The sequence below is a fragment of the Augochlora pura genome, chromosome 3 (genome assembly GCF_028453695.1).
Source record: "Augochlora pura isolate Apur16 chromosome 3, APUR_v2.2.1, whole genome shotgun sequence".
Taxonomy (NCBI): Eukaryota; Metazoa; Arthropoda; class Insecta; order Hymenoptera; family Halictidae; genus Augochlora; species Augochlora pura.
This window is the reverse complement of record NC_135774.1, coordinates 31,333,275-31,353,929: the sequence shown is the minus strand read 5'-3', so window position 1 is coordinate 31,353,929 and position 20,655 is coordinate 31,333,275. Positions and strand designations below refer to the sequence as shown.

At 45.2% G+C, this 20,655-nt stretch overlaps 2 protein-coding genes across 2 annotated transcripts in view; one reads left to right on the top strand and one right to left on the bottom strand.

Moving 5' to 3' along the window:
• Positions 1-16,038, bottom strand: part of LOC144467584 (ras-related and estrogen-regulated growth inhibitor) — a 71,736-nt gene extending 55,698 nt beyond the window's left edge. Inside the window, exons 1-2 of the mRNA XM_078176449.1 lie at positions 15,671-16,038; positions 13,245-14,423 (exon numbers count right to left, since the gene is read on the bottom strand). Coding sequence (XP_078032575.1) covers positions 13,245-13,305 — 61 coding nt within the window. The 5' untranslated portion in view covers positions 13,306-14,423; positions 15,671-16,038. The remainder of the gene's footprint in view (positions 1-13,244; positions 14,424-15,670) is intronic.
• Positions 16,039-16,082: 44 nt separating this feature from the next.
• Positions 16,083-19,704, top strand: Spag1 (Spag1 axonemal dynein assembly factor). The gene is made up of 11 exons (XM_078176388.1): positions 16,083-16,108; positions 16,718-16,888; positions 17,107-17,383; positions 17,511-17,724; positions 17,860-18,021; positions 18,103-18,230; positions 18,307-18,410; positions 18,475-19,099; positions 19,159-19,279; positions 19,362-19,532; positions 19,625-19,704. The coding sequence occupies exons 1-11, from the start codon at positions 16,083-16,085 to the stop codon at positions 19,702-19,704; spliced, it is 2,079 nt and encodes a 692-aa protein (XP_078032514.1).
• The last annotated feature ends 951 nt before the right edge of the window (positions 19,705-20,655 follow it).

Genomic DNA, 20,655 nt, shown 5'->3' with positions numbered 1-20,655 from the left:
CCGGACGCGAGGGCCCTCGAATCCATCTATCAGGCGGGTTGCGTAAACTATCCGTTAATCTCCTGCCAGCAGAAAAATCCGTCTCTGTCGATCGGAGGGAAAAAAATATTGTTCGCCGCGTGCACCATTAACCCTCCGATGACCGACAAGGTCCCTGGGGACCTATGACGTTTTCAACGATGCGGCATTTTAATACGGTTCGTCCGAACAGCCGCAGCTTTCATGACTTTTATAAATGGGATGTCTGGAAGCGATTACAATCGTCATCGATACGATTCCGTGAAATTTTTCATCATTACCGTCGGGTTGAAGTCATTTATGGCGTCGATGCCCGACAAGGTCCGCAGGGACCTTGTGGGTAATTCCATGTAATTTGTTCTTGTCTTTTAGTCGTGGAGGTATTTTCGTGTAATTTGTTCGTGTTTTATGGTTTGGACGATTGTCGAGGAAGTGGTGCACTTCGAAAAAATAAGTGATTGTAAACGAATACACACGTGCACGATCGGCACAGCGCGGCGGTGATGCGCTCATTTGCCTCTGTATAAAGCAGCAATGAGTAAAAATCGTTTTCACGCCATCAACAGAACTATTCGATTTGATAATAGTAATACCCGCGCAGCATGGCTACGTGAAAGTAAGACGGCTGCTATAGATGACATATGGACAATGATGATGGCTAATTTGGAAAAAGCGTATATACCACATGAATCGATGACTGTTGACGAACAATTGTTCCTGCAAAATATGGTATAAAAGTGTGGTGGCTCTGCGATTCCCAATCATATTACCCATTGAAGGGTATGATTTATGGCGGAAAGCAGCCTGGTGAAGAGCGTGAAGTGAATCAAGGACAACGAGTTGTCTTGAATTTGGTGCAGCGGTATGAGAAAAGCGGACGTACCATTTATGCTGATAATTTTTTTTCAACCTTGGAATTGGCATTGTATTTGAAGTCAAAAGAGTTGGCTTATGTTGGCACCGTAGGCAGCAACAAAAAATGCGTGCCACCTGCTTTTGTAAAACACAGATCACGAGAAATATACAGCACACTGTTCGGATTCTATCAAGGAGATGTTTCACTGTGCTCCTACGTTCCAAAAAAGAACAAGGCTGTTTTGTTGTTGTCAACTCAGCATTATACAACCAGAGTTCAGGATATCAACCCGAAAAAAAAACCAGAAGCTATTCTCGACTACAATGCCAGTAAATGCGGTGTTGACACAATGGACCAAATGTTGGGTACATATTCGTGTAAACGTGCAACAAAACGATGGCCACTAGCCATGTTTTACAACATCGTTGACATTGCTGCACTCGCATCATTCATTATCCATGATGAATTGATCACCACTTCGCAGTCAGACAAACGACTGTATCTTTTTCTTTATTATCGGAACAGGTACCACCACCGAATACAGATACCGCACCACCATTGGCACTACGTCGTAATCGACCATCTTGTCGTTTGTGTCGTCGAGTCGAATAAGCAACGCAAGAATGCTTATATCTGCTTTCTTTGCCGAATTCCTGTATGTGTTGAGCATTCCACTGTTTTAAAAAAATGCAATACTTCTAGCGCTACAGACGCAGTAGCCACCGAAGCAACACCAATAAATTAAATATAATATTGCTATTATTTTATTCTTATCTGCCCAAATATATATCCATACACATTTTGCAACATAGGAACAAACATAGGAACACAAAAGATTGAAATAGCACTATTACGGTTAACAATAAAAACTATTATATGTATCTCACGCCATATTAATAGAGAAGGTCCCTGGGGACCTTGTCGGGCTTTGACCGTTGAAAAAATTGTCGGTCATCGGAGGGTTAATTAACCCGCGCAGACTAATTGGTGAGCGTAGATCGACGCGACGGCGTCGATCGCCCTCGACGCTGCGCGCGCGAACCGCGCCGTTCAATTTTCAACGGCGGTTAAATGTTGCAAAGGCTGCCGAAAAGGGAGCAGCATAATTTATCGACTGAAATTAGAAATTCGTGTAATTAATTCAGATGACATCCCGCTCCTAGAAATAAATTAGCGACTAAGTTTCGCGCGAGCGTGAATTTATGCACGGTAGCACGGTTATTCGTGTAGCCGGTGACATATCGCGGATAATTTACACGCTTTTCCTATTTCAGCCGGCTAATTGACATTGATAAGTTTGACAGGTGTCTCTCAGCTGCTGGAAAATAACCCGTTCCCATTCGCGTTACTCACGCATTCCGGTGTTTCGCTCCCCTTTTTTATCGAATTTATCGACGATCAACGGGCGCGACGGCGGCGCAACGTTTGCGTCGAACGCTCCGGGATCCGTGCAGACATCGGAATCTTATTGACTTTTCCGTCCAATGATCAAGGCCTCTGGGAATGCGGAATTTTCGACAGTATAACAAATTGTCCGCGTCGATCGTGAGAAATAAAAATTAATAGAATAAACAGATAAAAAATAATAGGTCAGCGTTTTATAATACTTTGAATCTATTTGCTACTCTAATTATTTAAAACCATACTTTCATCTCATGGATGCCTTAATAAAATTTTATTTAAATTATCGAGTGCTGGAAAAAAAACCGAAAATATTGTCCCAGCAAAATGATATGCGTGCAAAAAGGATACGTAAAGTAACCGTGAATTTGCCCGACGCCTAGCATGTTATCGCGTTCTACAGGTGTCTAGTGCCGAGGACTTTACGTGCCTGTTTCCGCGCTATGTTATTGGCGGTATCATAAAAACAACTTTCTTTCGGGTGCCGCGATTTGTCCACGAGCAGTAAAGCAATGTTTTTGTGGTATGGCTGTCGATAGGTTGAATCTGAAACGGTCGGCTGCGTGCCAGTTAGCTGCGGAACACTGAGTTGCGAACAAGTGAACAATGGTGGAGCACGCGTGAACCGGCGGAATGTTGAAAATACAATTACACACTGCGTATGATCGATCGCAGTCTGGAATTGTGTTTCAATCATCTAGCTGGATCAAGTAAGCGCTTAAAAGTTTAACAATTTATATTCCAACCAGAATTTTCTACTTTGGAATGGTCGTCCCGGGTGTACAAGGCGAGAGGCTATGGACAGCGATCGCGTTTCTTTCGTTTTCCGTAATCCCATAAGTGACGTTATTAATAGATATATATATATTATCGATTAATAGCGTCACTGTCGTGATTAAGGAATAGTTGCGTACGATAGAAATGCGGCAGAGATACGATGGAAAGTCAATGGGCGCGAGTGTGGAAAGGTAAGACACCATTATAATATATATGTTATTAATTTTAACGGACAAATTTTCGGTTTCAATGACCAGTAGATAGTCCAGAAAATATTACCAATATTAATCGAAGAGGCAACAACGTTTCCATGTTCCAGGAAAGGCATCCAGTTCAATTTTTCCCGAGTCGATGAAGAAGGTATAATCATTTTCCATGTTAAATACGTAATATAAACTTATCTCAACTGTAAAACACGTTCTTTGTCCTCGTAACGGCCGATAGAAATTCAGCAACGTCTTAAAAAGTTTTTACCTGCTTCACCTTGTTATCGTACGACTGAGGTCGCGCGAGCAGTTACTCACAACAGAGTTTACATATACATTCGCTATCGAGTTGGCAGAAAAAAAATAACTAACGGGTACGACGAAGAAGAAACGCGGTAGTTGGTCGATGTGCAACAACCTCGGAAATTAACATTCGGCTTCGCGAGACAACCGGACTACTTTCCATTCGCGTCGGGCCTTTTTTTATCGATACGGTTTTTCTCCACGCCTAATTGCTACATACTTCATTGTAACTTCTTATTTGGCAATTACCACCTCGGCGTAACTTCTTATTTGGCAATTACCACTTTATTCTAACTTCTTAATTGGCAGCCACCGCCATATTGTAACTATTTATTTCGCAATTACAACCGCGATTTTTCATCTGGTAATTACCACCTTACCGCGGTAACTTCTTATCTGGCCGATGCCGTTTTTATTGCAACTTTCTGCCACGCACGGTTTCCTTTCGATTCAAACCACTGCTTACAATATAATCGAGCGCCGCGGCGACAGCAGGGCGATTAAAAAACAAAAAAAGGATCCGCGTCGCCTCGATCGCAACGTATTTCGACGGCTCGGAAATTCAGGTCTCCGCTGCGCGATAAATTTCCTCGGCGCGCAAAGGGCGGGGTTTAATTGAAAATACGGGATCGATATCCTCGGTCCGGGACTTGATTGAATTTTCGTCGATCCGCAGCCGAAGTGGGCGTGCGAGTTAACGCCGTACCGCAGGGGGAAGCAATCGTGGAATAACGTGGCGTACGTCATTAGCCGCGATAAAAGTATTCTGTTGCAGACACCACACCTCCTGTCGACAGCTCGCCAAAGACGAGGCTGCGAGGGGAACACGCTAGGCGATCCGCGAACCGCCGCCGCGCCGCTCGCACCGCTCGCACCGTTCCGTTTGCACCTAACCCTGCAATTTCGTCTGCACCGGGATCCCCGACATCCTATCGATCCGTAATTACACGCTATAACGACCTAGCGCCTCGAAAAATTGCCTACAAGCCGATTCCCCTGCTGCCCCGAGGGCCGAGACTCGATAATTCCATCTTCTTTTCAACGATACGCTAGACTGCCGCGGCATTACACCACCCTGTTCTTAGAACGTTTTGCTTCGAAACGCGGCCAAAACTTTCGGGAATGTTTGCTCCGAAATTATTCAGCTACCGTGGCCTGTGTTCGAGTGTTTGCTTTGTGGAGTTCCGAGATTGCTGTCCAAAGAACAACAAGATCTACCCAAGTCGAAGGCAAATGCCAAGCTCCATCGCGGTAATGCTCCTTCGAGCAGCATTCTTCTTTCGATTAAACCGATGCTGTTAGGAGAACGTCCTGTTAAACGATTCCCACGAAACCTGCATAAATGAAACGAAAGCATTCCGATTATCCGATAAATTACTCTGACGATTAAATAAAAGTACTAGCACAGCTGTGAACAATGAACGAGCTCGCTTAGGCTATTGCTGGCCGGAAAAATAGAGGCGAGCCGGGTATCGGGTATCGGCGCAGAGGAGAACGAAACAGCGAAGCGCAGTTTCGCATGAAATAAGTAATAACAATAATTAATGACCACGATATACAGGAAATGTCGTCGGGAGGAATGTCCGACGCAGCGGAGCTGCACTTGCGCGCTCGGAGGACGGTCGCTTCATAAATTTCTTCGTTAGTCCGCGGATCGTACGCGGAGGACTTTAACATGTCGCGGACGTATAGTATCCTCTCCTCCGGTTCGACCCTTCAAGACTTATTGAGTACATAGAGAGCCGTACTCGTCCTCTCGTACACACACACGCGCGCGCGCGCGGGCACTGTTTATAAATCTGTCGGCGCGTCGCGTCGCGTCGCGGCGGTTAGGCGGTTAGGCGACTCCGGGCCCCCGGAACCTCTCCGGACCGCTCGCCGGATGGTTGGCAGAACTTGATCCGCGAAGTGCTGCAACTGGTTCGCTCACTTCGCCGGGCGAAGTGAACTGGTTGCCGGAAATTGATGAGACTCGTCGGAAGAAGTCAGACGGGAAGCGGTCGGCCGGTCGGCCGGCTTATGGCCGCGACCACGCGAGCCGGAGCCACTCTTAACCCTAAATTGCCGAGGTGGATGATCTTGGACGCTGCGGGGCGTCGCGAACTAATGGCGATTTCGCTACTTTTATTGCGAGTTACGTTTTAATGAGGCTGTCCGTTTCGACATCGTCCGGACGGGTCGCTGACACTCCACTTAGCTTTTCGAACAAGTGATAAGTAGACCACGGATTTTATGCATTTCAAAGGTCGATGCATTTAGTTTCAGCCAATTAAAATTCTGTCTCCAATCTCCTATAACTGATAAAAGAAGTTCTTTATTTTGCATAAACGTTCGCTGTTAGATTTTATCCTGCTGAAAAATATTAAGTCTACCGAGCGCTAAAAATCATTAGCTCGTGTTTCTCGCTAGAATCGTTTCAGATCGGTCTATTTCCATGCCAAACGCGCTTGAAAGAATTCATTCATCGAAGATTCAAAACGATCGAGGATCTATAAAGAACACGCCTATGAGAGAACAACGTCCCACTATTTCCAAGAACACGTCGGGTTGCCAATTGGCTAGATCGCCGGAAGGGGAGCAAGCCAGCGATAAATAAAGATTGTTTGTTAGAGAAGCGTGAATCCGCGCGAGTCGTCGTCGCGCGATGTCGATTCAGCGGAGATCTACGGCGCTAAGTGGCTCGGGATCGCAATCGAGGACGCACTCGTAGCGTCCTCCATATCTTTTGTTTTCGAAGGATAGAAAGCTCTGTCGCCGGCGTCGAATAAAACTCGCCCGAAGTGGGACGGATATTCGTTCGCTCCCGTGGCGACCGGGGGAGGCGGGGGAGGCGGGGGAGGAGGAGGCTGACATTTGAAGCGTTCGCAATTTGTACGCGGTGTCGAACGAAAATACGTGTAAACTCTCTAGCGGACGAAAGTTCAGAGCCGAGGGAAATTCGAGACACACGCGTATCAAGATAGGTAGAAGTTCACCGCGGAGCGGAGCGGCGCGGCGGCGTGAAATTTATGGCTGGCCGCGGTCGGATCCCCGTGCGCGAGTGCGAGCATGATCGCGGCGAGCTAGAGAGAGAGAGAGAGAGAGAGAGAGAGAGAGAGAGAGAGAGAGGGAGAGAGAGACCCCGTGGCATGGGGCCCATAAGCGACCGGGGCATTGTTGCGGGGCCCGGTGTCTTGGAGAAGAAACTCCGTGAATGCCTTCGTCTAGTTCATAAGTCCTGGATTGAACGCGTCAACGGGCTTATCGAGGCCTGATCTCGAGTCTCGAATCTCGAATCTCGAATCTCGAGACGTACGCGCGCCCTCGTACGCGCGCTCGTAAATACGACGGTTGTATTAGCCGACGATACACGATAATGCATATCATTAAACAAATTCATAAAACGCCAGATAATCAGAGTTATGGGGGGCTTAATCGCGTCGCGGTTGTCGGTCGAGCGCGCGCGCGCGCGCGCCACCATGGTAATGCGCGTCTGGGCCCCGTGGATCGTGATCCAGACTCGTGTGTCTGCCGGGCCCCGTCGACTTTTTTCTCCTCGCCGTAATGTTTCTTACAATGGGAGGTTGATTTTCTCGACGCGGATTGAAATTTATGGTCGGTCTTGTGGACACGTCGATGTCTCCAGACCGGAAGCGCTGCAGATACGCGTCGACTGATAGATCTGGAGACGTGGATTGGAGTCACAATACGCAGACGTGTTTTCTATGTTTACGATTCGAGGATATGTTCGCGCAATCAGAATACATTATGTCCACGGTGTCCAATATATTTCCCACTGACAGCTGTGTATTTTATAGAATTTTCATTTCGACTCCCAACCCAGACTAGCCGTCTCCGCTGCTTTGACGAGAAATATATGCTTTCGACAGTTTTTTTAACGGTGCTAATACGTTCACCTCGTTCAAGCTCTGCAGGGAGCTCTTTGTAGATCCTTCGAGAATATAAATGAATTTTTTGATGCGCGAGTAACGACATCCTCCAGACGCGAGATCACTTCAGAGATGAAGAACCCTTTACAAAAGTGTACAAGTTTAGAATCTTTTAGAAGTTATGCCCTTGCTGCCTTCCTCTTAAACATTAATTTAAATAATCAACCTCATCTTCGCAACATTGTGAACCGGTATTACCTAAATAGCTTACACATCGAACGATGAAAATCGCGCGTCTCCTGCCGCAGAAAAGAATCACGAAAAGTCGAAGACAACCAAACCCGATCTACACACCTGACCAAGAAACCTTCGATGCCACGGTCGCGATCAGGACAAGAGCACCTCGCCTAGTATGCGGCCCGGCGCATTTACCGTGCCGTGAATCGCCGTTTTTTAGCCTGGCTCCTGTTATCCACGGTGATCGTGCCCGTAATTACTATTTTCTTACGTGCGCCGAGCTTTATCCTCCGTGAATCTATCTATAGACCACTGTACGCCTCGCAGACAAGCATCGCGCCGGCATCAGCGAATGGCATTGCCGCTGCACTCCTGAGCGCAGCCCCGAGAGACACCGTTCTAGTTGCAATGCAACTTGCAACCGCAACTGTATTTCGTTCCCGTGCACCCGCGCATCTTCCGAGGGGCAAGCACGATTCCCCGGCAAGCGACTTAATCGCTTTTCTGCCTCCTCTCGTGTTCTCCTTTCGCCCGTGCCCCGATGATACACGAGCCCGCCTTTGCAATCGATCGGCAGTTCATTATCAGCGAAATTCATTATCGAGAAATTTCTGTGTGTGTACCACGCCTCATCGGATACTGCGCGCTTTCTGGTAAAACTCGGCGAACAAGATTCTCTACAATTTGTGAGAACGTAAAACTAAATCGACAGACAAACTCGATCTTAAAAGACCAGTCTAATTATACTTCGAAGTTGACTAATTCCATGTAGCAAGTATCATTCTATTTCTGATACACGGCTTAAAGTGAAACAACTAGCAAGAAAATCGTCATCCTCGTTAGCTTTGTGTATGAACGAATTGTACGAACAAATGAATCGATCGTGGTCCTTATATCTGCAGAACAATCGTATCTTAGGTCAATCGAAATCACGTCCGGACCGAATAAAAGGGGACACCGCGAAATGATATAAAGTTTTTCGAAGAGACCGACACGCACAATATGGCCGCTCGTTTTATTCGGTCGCTCCATCATCCTGTTTGATTATTCATATTTGTAACTTCGGGCTTCGACGCGGTCGCATGAATCAAGATGCACGAACAAGGCTCCGGGCCGTGAATTCAGCTACGATAATAAATCGTCGCGAATCGCTGATTCACTCTTTACTTATATGCTCATTTATGCGCGCGAGCGCAATCGTTTCTTCAAATCGCTGGACGTCCGTGTGTAAGAGCGTGTTGGTACGCGGCACCGAATTTCTTTCTCATTCGGAACAAAAATTCACGCCGACTCGCGCGCGCGCCCCTTGTAAAATATTGAAACAACTGGCGGAGTATTTACGAGCGAGCTGCGTTTCGATTGTCCTCCGAGACTCGCGATGCTAAAACGAAATTTGAGAAGCTTTTGTGCCGATATTTCCGTCCCGCATATGTAATTGAGGTGTTTCTTAATAACCTGTCACATTACAACGCATTAATAACGCGTCCAGTATCTCGAAAAAATATCTGCAAATTTTCTATTATCACTTTAACAATTTCATGGAGGAATGTACTTATAAATGCTTGAAAAGTGCAGAAACTCTTTACGAGATGCGTCGCGAACAAAAAAAAAATCAATGCCGACTCTCAGCATGCTAATTTATGTTCGTAAAAAGTGTTTCAATTTGACCAATCCGCGTACGAAGGGATCCGTTAAGATCCTATAAATAAGTTTGTTAATGGTGTCTATCTTTTTTCGTCGGTGCCGCGAAGGGGGACTCCGAATCGGCCATAAAAATCAGATTAAACGGGACGGAAAGTTCGAGCGGCATAAAATAACAATCACGTGGCCGCAGAACGAAATGTCGGCTGCATTATTTCTTTTTTTTTCTCCCCGTCTGGCCGTGCCTTTTTTCTTCGCCGTGCTGGTAATAAAGCGAGCCGTTTAGCCGAAATGAATTTATGAATACTTCGCGCGACATGGAAATGCGCCACCGGCTTCCAATTGCCACTTCAATAGGCGCTAACGCAGATAAATGACCCGAACCATAATCATCGGCATTCTCGTCGCTTCCAGGAGCTTTTCTATTAGCGTATTCTCTCGCGGCCGAAAACCGGCACGGTGTATATCGCGAGTCGTCGCGATACCACAACCACGCGAATTTACAACCCGAACTTTACCGTCTTTACGTAAAAAACTGGATTAAGAAATTTTATGCAAAATTCCAATCGCCGTTTTCGTTCGGACGGAGCCGCGCAACGGCGGCGGGATTAAACGATTTATTCCGCCGATTAAACGGGTTTGCTCAAAATTTATTAATTCCAGCGGAAACTACCTGTACAACGCGATTTACATATCCGAAAGGATTAAAACCGCGAACAGTTATATTTTATTGCCGTTCCGCGGCGGTTCCTCGCTGCGACTAGTCTGCGGAATACACGCGTTTACGATGCGTTTTCATAACTCTTCTCAATCTAGTCGAGAATTATTTCTAAGAAAACTCCGATTCGCCCTTAACGCTTCGTTGAAAGCAGCCTATTAATAAAGCTCGCGATGCTCCATTTTAACGTATCGATTGATTTATTTCATCCAACAGCTGACCCAAGCCAAGACTATCGTTCTGCAGAAATTACAAACCCATCGATCGGAAGACATTATCGGCAGCAGTATCTCATTTCTTTGATACATCGATTTAAATAAATCATAGTATTGCAAGCATATCAGAAATGGAATGTACGGAACCCCCTCTAAGTATTCTGATTAAGTAATAATCGACTAAATCAAAATCCCAAAGGAATTTTTCAATTATACTACTCGAGGTCGAACTACTGTTCGTAATTGTACCATTGTCCGAACAAATCGGCATCTGGGGAATCGTTAAACCCATTCCTTAACGCCTCAGCACCTTGGATTACTACCACGTAGCCTGGCATAATTCCACAAGCGCGAATCAAACGGCTCGCCAAGGTCCGGATCCCAAAGTCTCCGCAGCCGGCGCGGCGCGAAGAAAAATAAAATCTGCGGTGCGCGAGGCGTTTAATTTGCCGGACGGTAGTCGGAGGATTCCTCGTCCGATCGACGGGAGGATTCGAGGAACAAAGAGTGCCGAGCGATTCCAATTAGAAAGAAGACGGTAGCTGGGGCGGCCCGGGGCGGTCTCGGCCCCGGTCTCGGGATGATCCCGGCGAAAAATCCGTCGCCATCTGACCGCGAGGGATTCCGCTAATTCGATCGCAGCCGTTGATTCGTTGTTCCCGGTGCTGGGAGCTGTGGAAACACAGATTCCCCGGAAGCCGATAAGGTAGGAAAGCATCGGCGCGGTGCGTGAGCCCGGCATTCGGCATGCAGGGCCGGGAGAGGAGAGCGAGCGAGCGCGCTCGGTAACAGAACGGATGTATCGGATGTCCAGATCTCGCAACCTGCCGCTGCCGTGCCGGGATTTTTCGTAGCTCAACGACCTGCTGACCACTCTCATGTGATATCCGATAACGTCCACGGAGGTCCTTATTATACCCAGCAGGACACTGGCTCTCTCACGACTTTTACGGATTCCCCCGCGCGCCGGGAATATCCGCTTTCTGATCAAACGCTCCTCGTACTCTCCGCGCCGTGCCGCGCCGGGTACGGCGGAGAACCGTCGCGTCGCGGCGGCCGTGCGAGAACGAAACGCGGATCGTCAAATTATTATGACCGACTCGACAGACTTTCTTTTCTGATTCTAGTTATACTGCCAAGATATTGGCAACCGGATCGTGGAGACTCGCCTCGTTATTTCCATTCGTTGTTCTTAATACCGCGCCGTACTGCGCGCGGTAACTAGACAGTTCGAATAATGGAGGAGCGCTAGCTATTCCCACGTCTAGCTTTGATTTGTTCCAATCAGAGAGGCTGTTGGTCGTGATTCCTGCAATACAAGGTGAGTTAAGGATTTGTATAACAGAGGCTTGGATACGAGTTCGTATAATGGAGGCCCGAATAGAGCTTCATATAGTAAATACTCGGATAAGTGTTCGTATACTAAAGGCTCGTGTAAGGGCTCGTATTAGTAGAGAGCCGGCTAAGGGTTCACATAATAGAAATTCAACCGAGGGTTCACATAATAGAGATTCAATCGAGGGCTCGTCTAACAGAGGCTCAGATAAGAATTCGTACAATAGAGACTCAGATAAGAGTGCGTACGATATAGTCAGATATGAATTTGTATAACAGAGGCTCAGATAAGGGTTCCTATAACAGAGTTTAATTCGGATGAACGAGATATTTCTAAGACGCATGCCTATAATTACGAATCAGTCAAAGATCAAAATAAAATGCAGATACATAGCTTTCGTGGCGTGTAAATGTTGTTCAAGTGTAGATCAAATGGGCAAACATTGTACCGAAAGCTACATTAAGGATTGTTCCGTTCTACTTGTTGAGATTAGTATCATCTATTTAATAGATGCTCGTATTTTATAAGAAAAGTAAAATTTTCTAATTTCCGAGCAGTTAACACGCTAATAACATTACTATGGACTCGGAGAAACCTAGAAGCACTTGTAGCAGTACACTTCCGTGTCATTAAGTATCAAAATATCATCGAGACTGAGACTCGAGATAATCCGGAGATCAGGTTACTGATAATAGCGTTTCACTGATACGGCTGCAATAAAAGCGGAGATAACATACGTAAAATTGTGTGCCGCTGAATTTGCAGTTTTGAACGAGCTTCTATCGAATAGTTATCGTGCTCCGCAATGGTGTAAATTGATATAGCGCTAAAAGTGCACGAACATATTTACATCGTTTCTGTTGCATTCAAGAATTCTGGATAATTGACCAATGAAAGTTCCGAGCTGTACACAACGTCCTTGTGTTTTTCGTTTACGAAATTTCTTTGCAGAAATTGTTCGCAGCTTTAATACCATGTCATTAATTGCAAAAATACACAGAAAATTAATCGCGATCTAAATGAGAAAAAAACGGTGACTCGGCCCGAGCAACGGAGAAATTACACGTTTATTCATGGTATCAGTTCCGCGGCTTATTAATAGGATTAATTCGGGGTCAGTGAACTATCTTATTGCCTTCATTTACTCGCTTTGTACGCGTCGTACGACTGTCGGAGCTAACTAATGCACTGTATTATACCAAAGACTATACGTATTCATCTTAACGGCACTTTCATTCAATCCGTCGTTGGTGTATTAGATGAACGTGCAGAAATTACATGCTTTACATGACACAATATTAGTACCGTCCATAATAATTAATACCTCGACGATGTACGTTTGTCCGAGTACCGTGGGACATACTTTTTCATAATTTGCGACGGTACACCGCGTGTTTATACGTTCGAATAAACTTCGAGAGAAAATTACATTCTCGATCGAATGTATTAAATGTTTCTTAGAGAATTATTTCCATACATATACATATATATCTATATATACTTATAGATCGGTAAAAAGAAAAAAGTTCGCTGTACGAGAAAGCAATAATAAAATATAGAATAGAATTGAAAACATTCGAAAAATGGTGACAACATTGGGCGCGCGACGTTTCTAACCTTCTTTCGAACGCTAAAAAAACAGGAATATGAATCGAGTTTGAAATTACCTGACTTCCCGACTCTGGGGCCGCCGAGGACGACCACCCTGATTCTGTTGACGTTTGTCATCAGACGTGGATGTTAGGTGTCATCCGAGCCTCGCTTGCACATTATATATTCTCCAATTGACACTGTTCGGGTTGCTTTTCACTCTACGCGGCGTTCATTTCGTTTTAAAGACGTTAATGTGCATTTACATCGCGCACGCGCACACGGGAACAGAAAACGCGCGACGGTTTATGGGTAAAACGAACACAAGCGCGCCACAATACGAACGTCGAGGAGAGGCACAGTTCTCTACAGAGGCGAATATTTACCCAGGCAGATAACAGACTCGACGGAACTTTCGTACCTTCCTCTTCCTATGCATGCCGCGCCGCGAGTCAACGGTTTTGTAACGACGATAAAAAGGTCGATTACGATCGATGACTGTGTTATTTGCTCCTCCGTCAAGCTTCTATTTGCTCGGACTGCGAGGCAACCAGTAGCACCGGTAACGTTGGTTGCTTGTTCCGCTTCCACTAATCACCTCGAACCGTAGGGACAGCTTCGCGGCGCACACGAATCCGCGATGCTCCTTCCATGCACGCTCTTCAATGGCGCGATAAACTCTGTTGAGCAAGAGCCACCTTTTTTAAAGGCGACAACGCGTCGATCTTTCGAAACGTCGCTCGATCGTGATTCACTTCTCGACGGTCGCAGAGTCCCGTCGCGATACGACTCGGGATCCAGTATCCCCGCTAGTATCGTCACAGCAAATTAAAACGACTCCCAACCGTGCAGTTCGAAGCCGTTCGACACACGCGATACATTAATACTTCCCGAGACACTTGCCGCGCTTCCGATTTCCGTTCGGCGAACGGATCCGTAACACTTGGACAGCAGAACGCGTCCGAAAGTTTCTCGGTCGACGATGTCACACACAACGGAGCCGTTGGTCGCGCGGCGCCTCGTCGCGTCCCGTCGTTGAAAACGCCACTTTCTGTCCCTCGATTTCTCGCTCGTCCGATTTCTCTTTTTTGTTCCCCTCGAAAACTTCACTTTCCACGTACCGCCGGCAACTGCTCTCGTCGACTGCGATCTGCAACCTCTCCGAACTGAACACAGGCCACAGCCAGTTAAATGTCGTCGTGCGGCGGCGTTCCGGTCGCGTCGCGGGAAAACATGCGGGCCCGCGCGCCGACACGCTGCGAATAATAACACAAGAAACGATTCAAGAAATGCTGTCTTGCTAGTTCCATTTATAACGGGTCGACGGCCTCCCTCTCCTCATCTTCTCTTCTCGCTTGGCGCCGCCGACGTCGGTCGCCCCGTTCGGATTACGAAAAGGGAAAAAAGGAGGCTAGGACGTGCTGGTGTACGCGAGAAGACCCGCGCGCGCGCGCTCTCTCGCCGACCGCGACTCGCGAGCCGAAGAACCACTCGCTCCCTCGGACGGGCAGACGAATACTGGAAGCGAACGGCGCAGGAGAACTAGACTCCGAGAGCACCGCCCACGTGCTCTCTTGCAATTCCTGCATCGCGTCGCGCCGCGCCAATTTTTTTTCCCCTGTCGGAGATCTTTCCGACCCGCGGGTTTTTCCTGTCGAACGTAACAGACGACAAATCACTGGTTCGCGCGCGAACGCGGTTAATTAAGACACCGCGAGTCGGCGCTCGCTTGAAATGTCACTTTTTTACGGGAACCGTCCGAACTACTCGCGTGCGCGCGCGCGCGCACGTACTTAACCACATATCGGAAGGAGCAACAAAATGACAAGTAACATATCTATTCATTATTCTATCCACGATTTCCTCGAACTGAATTAGCGAAGCAATAGTACATTATTCGTGCGACATTCTTACAACAATGTCGATAATCTATGATTCATTTATTCTGATTCGAATCGAGAGATTAGACAAGGTTAATTGATTTTGCCGCTCGATCACACGGATTGTATTGAAAGCGCAACCTACGTATTCATACAGATGTTTCGTTATCTGCACGGAGTTGTAATGTTTCCGTGTGTAGTCACGGAACGTCGGTGTTTACGTATCAATGATAATATCGTGACGCGTACAATTAAACATTTTCTTCGCGAACAATGCGGCAGACGGGTTTTTTTTATGCACGTTGTACACTTCAGCACGGTTTATCGTAGCTCCGTATGACAATTATAGACGTCGCATTACTGCGGAGGCAGGCCAGGCGAGAAGAGTGTAAGAGAAGAATCGATCGAAGATACATTTATCGAGATCGATTCGAGAGCGTACGGTAGGGGGCCATCGAAGATTTGGTATCGATACGGCCTCCAGAAGGTCGACCGTGATGCGCAAACATACCGAGCAGCATAGAAGTACATGGCCCCTGTTTGCACAAGTCGACCCGCCCGTAATAATAGCATGTGATTCGACTTGAGGTAGCGAGCGTACGAAAGCACGCATAAATAAATACCTGATATCTACTAGCGATAAGAAATTCACTCGACGAAGAATTCCACAGCGGTACAACTCCCACGTATTGTTTTCGCTCTACCGTATAGGAAACAATGCGAAGCGAGACGAAATACGGAATACAGAATAATACGGAATACGAAATGGGAAATACACGGTGAAATCTTGTGTACGCGGTTGAAAACGAGGCGGACCGAGCACGATACACGGAAACAACTGTTGGCACCGATCTCACCGAGCGCTCGCCGGCGAATGCTCGAGCTTGAGCGCCTCGCGCTGTCTAATATGCACTCGCACTCTCCAGTCTGCCCACTGCAGGCTCCGACCACGGCATGGCGTACCGCTCCACGCTCCACGCTACAAGGTGACTGGCGTGTTAACAGGTAAGCGGAGACCGATGCGCGAGCGCTAGTATGCAAGCGCGTGTCCGCAGCTACAGGTAACTACGGGAACACTTTTCTCTTTATGGGCACAATAACTTCTGCCCCGTCCGAGGTACCGTGCCTCGAATTATCGCGTTATCGTTATCGGATCGAACAAGCTTTTCACCGATGATAATTTCAGATAACAATCGTCGAACCCGTCATCCCCGCCAGAGATGATCTACAGTCTACAGGCTGTCCTGCTAAATGATACGCTACACCGCGATGCCCCTGTTCACAGCATCCTTGCTGATTTTTATCGAAACTTTTCGCGTTCCTCGTTGTTCCTAAGCTGCAATGTCCGTACGTGATACCAAGCAATCTATAAGAATACCTAATTAGTACCCATCTGTTCGAGCATTTGTACAATGGTCTTGAACTATCTGAAGATTAGGTATCGTTTCGAATGGCGCACTGCGAATAATCGGACGAGCCGTATGCACACGCCACTGTGTATTGTCTGGTCAAGTTTCGTTGGAAACGCATCATGAGGAAACCTCCCTGCATTACCAGTCGAGTCGGTATCCTCGTGGTAAGCTATAGAAGATTGATAATTCCGCGCGGTGACCATGGCAACGGTATTAACCAAATTCTAATAGAAGGAATTCCTTTTCCCACCAACGCGATATTTTGTTTGGCAACATGGATGAGAACGATACGGAGCTTGTTCGCCTAGCGAAGCCCGAGAAAAAGTCTTTGCTCGAAAGGTACGGTATACCGGTCGAGCATCTTTCGTACGAACACATCTCCGAATGCAGAAATGGGAAAACATTGGAGCGCATTGTAACGATACTGCGGTAAGTGGAGATTAAAATTCCGCGCGGTTTTCGATTTTTCGAAAACAAAATCTTTTCATATTCCTATCAGCACCTTGCAATCATCGTCCTTCCTATTTCCATCGAAATGTTTAAATAGTTGCTGTGTTTGTACGATTTTTATTGTAAAGTTTGATGTATGTATAGCGACCGCTAAACGAGTGCGCCGAGTAAGTGCAGGTGCGGTGTTTTATAAATAGGTCCGGCGAAGAAGGGTATTACCCTGATTTAACGAGACACGCGGAAGAACGTCTAGCCGTTGTTAAGCCGACGAGCATAATTCTAAGAAAATCTGAACCCGTTCTAACGCGAAACATGTTAGACCCAACCGAATGCGATGAACTTGATACAGACATTAATCAGTGGACGTCCGAAATGCAATCTCGAGAGAAAGATCTTGAAGAAGGCAAAAATACTTTAATGGCGGAACCTGTTCCTCAACCTGATATTAGGCAATTTAAGGAAGAGCCCGTAAAAGTATCTTCATATATGTATACCTTTCGTTAATTATTACATGCTAGCTTCTACGACTACCTTACTCTACTGTATCACCTTGATTATTCTGAACGTGCATGTACTTAGAAATCTAATTTAATTTAATCAGAGAAACACGGTAAGGCGCTCGAAAGATCCTAATAAAGCAAAACGCATTTCCTCGTGCGATTACGCGGCATGGGATAAATACGACGTAGATACTGAATTAAATAAAATCGATATACGGGAAGAGCAACAGCAGATTGAAACTAAAAGGCTACAGAAAAAGCAAAAGGAGAATTTGGAGAAGCGGAAACTCAATAAGGAAACAATTATAAATAAATGTGAGTTGCGATAAGTGGCTATTTTTTGACAACCTTTTAACTTCATCTTCGTTGGAACGAGAATATATGTATATGATATTGAATAAGGTTTCATGGATTAGACAGTATAAGAAAATACGTGCATGATTTTATTAGCATCATTAACCGGGACCGAATTAAGCGTCATGGCGGAGCAAGAAAGGGGAAAGGGAAACGAGGCTTTTAAGGCTGGAGATTACGAAGAGGCTCTTCAACATTATAATACTAGCATAAAAATAGATCCAACTCCGACCACTTACAATAATCGTGCGATAACATGTAAAACGTTTATCTGACCATTAGAATTGGTAACGGTGTCCATCCTATCGATAACAAACTCATTTATCCTTGTGTTTTCAGTTATCAAACTCGGACGCTACGAACGCGCTCTTAAAGATTGCAACTTTGTGCTAGACGCGGATTGCAGAAACATAAAAGCCCTGCTCCGACGAGCCGTAACTTTAGAGCATCTTAAAAAGTCATCCGAGGTATCGAATTACCGTGCGGTTTGTTCATGTACGCAAATATCATAGCAGTTACCATTGAAACTTAATTAATATACAGGCATTAGCTGACTACGAAGCTGTTCTAAAACTGGAACCGACTAATCCTACTGCTATAACTGGGGTGAAAAAGTTGAGGAAACCTTGTGAATCCAGGAAAGTTAGGTACGAAATTATATCGAAATATATGTCAGACTAATTCGAATTAACCCTGATTTGGTACCCGTAGAATGGCTATTGTCGAACAAAGTGAAACCGAACGTGAGGAACCGCAAGTCGCTAAAACAGAAACAAATAACAATTACAGCAATCAATTTGAATCGAAATTAAATATTGAAAACAATATATGTTTCTGCGATAGGGCCCCGGGGCCATCGCAGAATTTGAGGCCCAGACCGCATTTCAAAGCCGATTACTGCCTTCAAAATGACAAGCCAAAAATAATAGTGACAAATAACTCTGCAAAAATATCTGAGTCGCGGAAAAATTTAGTAGCCAATGTATCTAATTCTACGCAAGAAAATAATAGTCCTTATTTATTTAAGAATCCAAAGTCGATTTTCTCTTGTCCAATGCCTTCTAAACAAAGCAGTTCAGTCATTATCGAAGAATTGCCCAACGAACCTTACAACAATAATATTTCGACAAACAAAATTATATCTAACGGAACAACCTCAAATAATAATAATTACGATGCAAAACTAACAAATAACCGTAAAATGTGTGACGATAAGAAGTCAGCTATTAAAAAGCCTAATAAAAATTGCGAACCGAATATTACAACCCCGAAAAATATTGAAGTAGCGAATAAATACGAAAGTAAAACTAGTAATCCGGAAAAACATGTTCCACAGGTATGTTACTAGTGACTAAAATGAGAAAATATGATACATAAATATTAATAATATTACAGACCTTCGATAATGTTGAAAATGCGTACGAATTCATGCGTATATGGCGGTCATTGAAACACGATGATTTAGAGGTGCGCGCCCGGTTGTTGCGATCATTGAATGTCGATAAGTTAGTTTTAGGTTGGTATTCGCGACGGAGCTAAGTTGGTACTGTATATGTAAATCAAATTCTAAAACCCCTTTTGCTAACAAATTATATTAGTTCTAGGTAATGAACTCGACGGAAATATGTTCAGTTCCATTTTGCATTGCATGGAGCAGCATTTTTGCAAGCCCAACGACACGGAACTGGTGAATAAATTTTTAAGATCGTTCAGTCAAATGAAACGGTTCTCGATCATTATTATGTTCATGAACACCGACGACAAGCAAGGTAATGCTTGCATTAAGACTAGCGTAACGGCAGGAGTGATTTTTAAAAATTCTCTTTTTCTTATACTTACAATAATTGCATTTGTTCCCCAGCTGTGTGCAACATGTTGAACTTTTTAGAAGAACATGGGACCTCTGGAGTGTCTTCGCTGCGGAAAATTTATTGCGTCTAACAATACCACGCGTTTTCGAATTTAGTAGTGGCACTTAATCGTGAAGTACCAATTTCATATAACATAGAATTAATTCGCAAACTGTGAGGCTGCGTTTCTTTTACATTTTCATCTGTAACAGTACACATATACATCAATAAAATAATTACTCTGAACGAATAATGACACCATTTCAAAGAATAATCCCATTATTCCATACGCGACCAAAGTATTTTGGAGCAAGTCACCAATTACTGCCAACCTTTCCTGAGCTGCTAAATTTAGCTTCTACTCCAGGACGGTAGGCCTTTTGGGAATTAAAACCCATTAAAACCGAAAATATCACGACGAACGGTGGTACAATATCCACGGTAGGAGCCTCTCACGCGCCCTTTTGTCGAAGCGGGCGAAGTTAGCAAGTTTCTCCGTAACCTTAGCGCGTCAGCAGTGAAAATAGCGCGCGAAATTACAAAAGCTTATGAAACGTGCACTACCAACATGACTCCCAATTCATATTTGTGGAGTATATTTCTTATTTTTTTCTCCGCGGAAGTGACTGAACTAGGTATAGTCTAAATTCAAATAATAAATTTAAATTATAATACTTGTCAAACAATAAAAACCATCGGGCTTTTGTTCAGTTTGCATTTAGTGTTGAACGCTTCTGTACTATTTGAAACAATAACTAAAAACTAAGTATGTCTGTTGCAGCACAGCATGTAATTGTTCTAAATAGTAGAAACAAAAGTAGTAGGCTATTAGAAATAGTGCATGGATTTGTAGAAAACAGAAGGATTGTATTTATCCGAAATGTTATGGCTCGAATCACGTGCGGGCATCTGTTGCACTCGCTGCGTGCAATGGAGAATCGTTGTGGGGAGTGGAAACCAGAACGCCGTTTTTGATAACCGTTGAAGATGAAGACAACTTTGGATATCGATGGCGCAGTCGTCGAAATATCATTGGCTGACT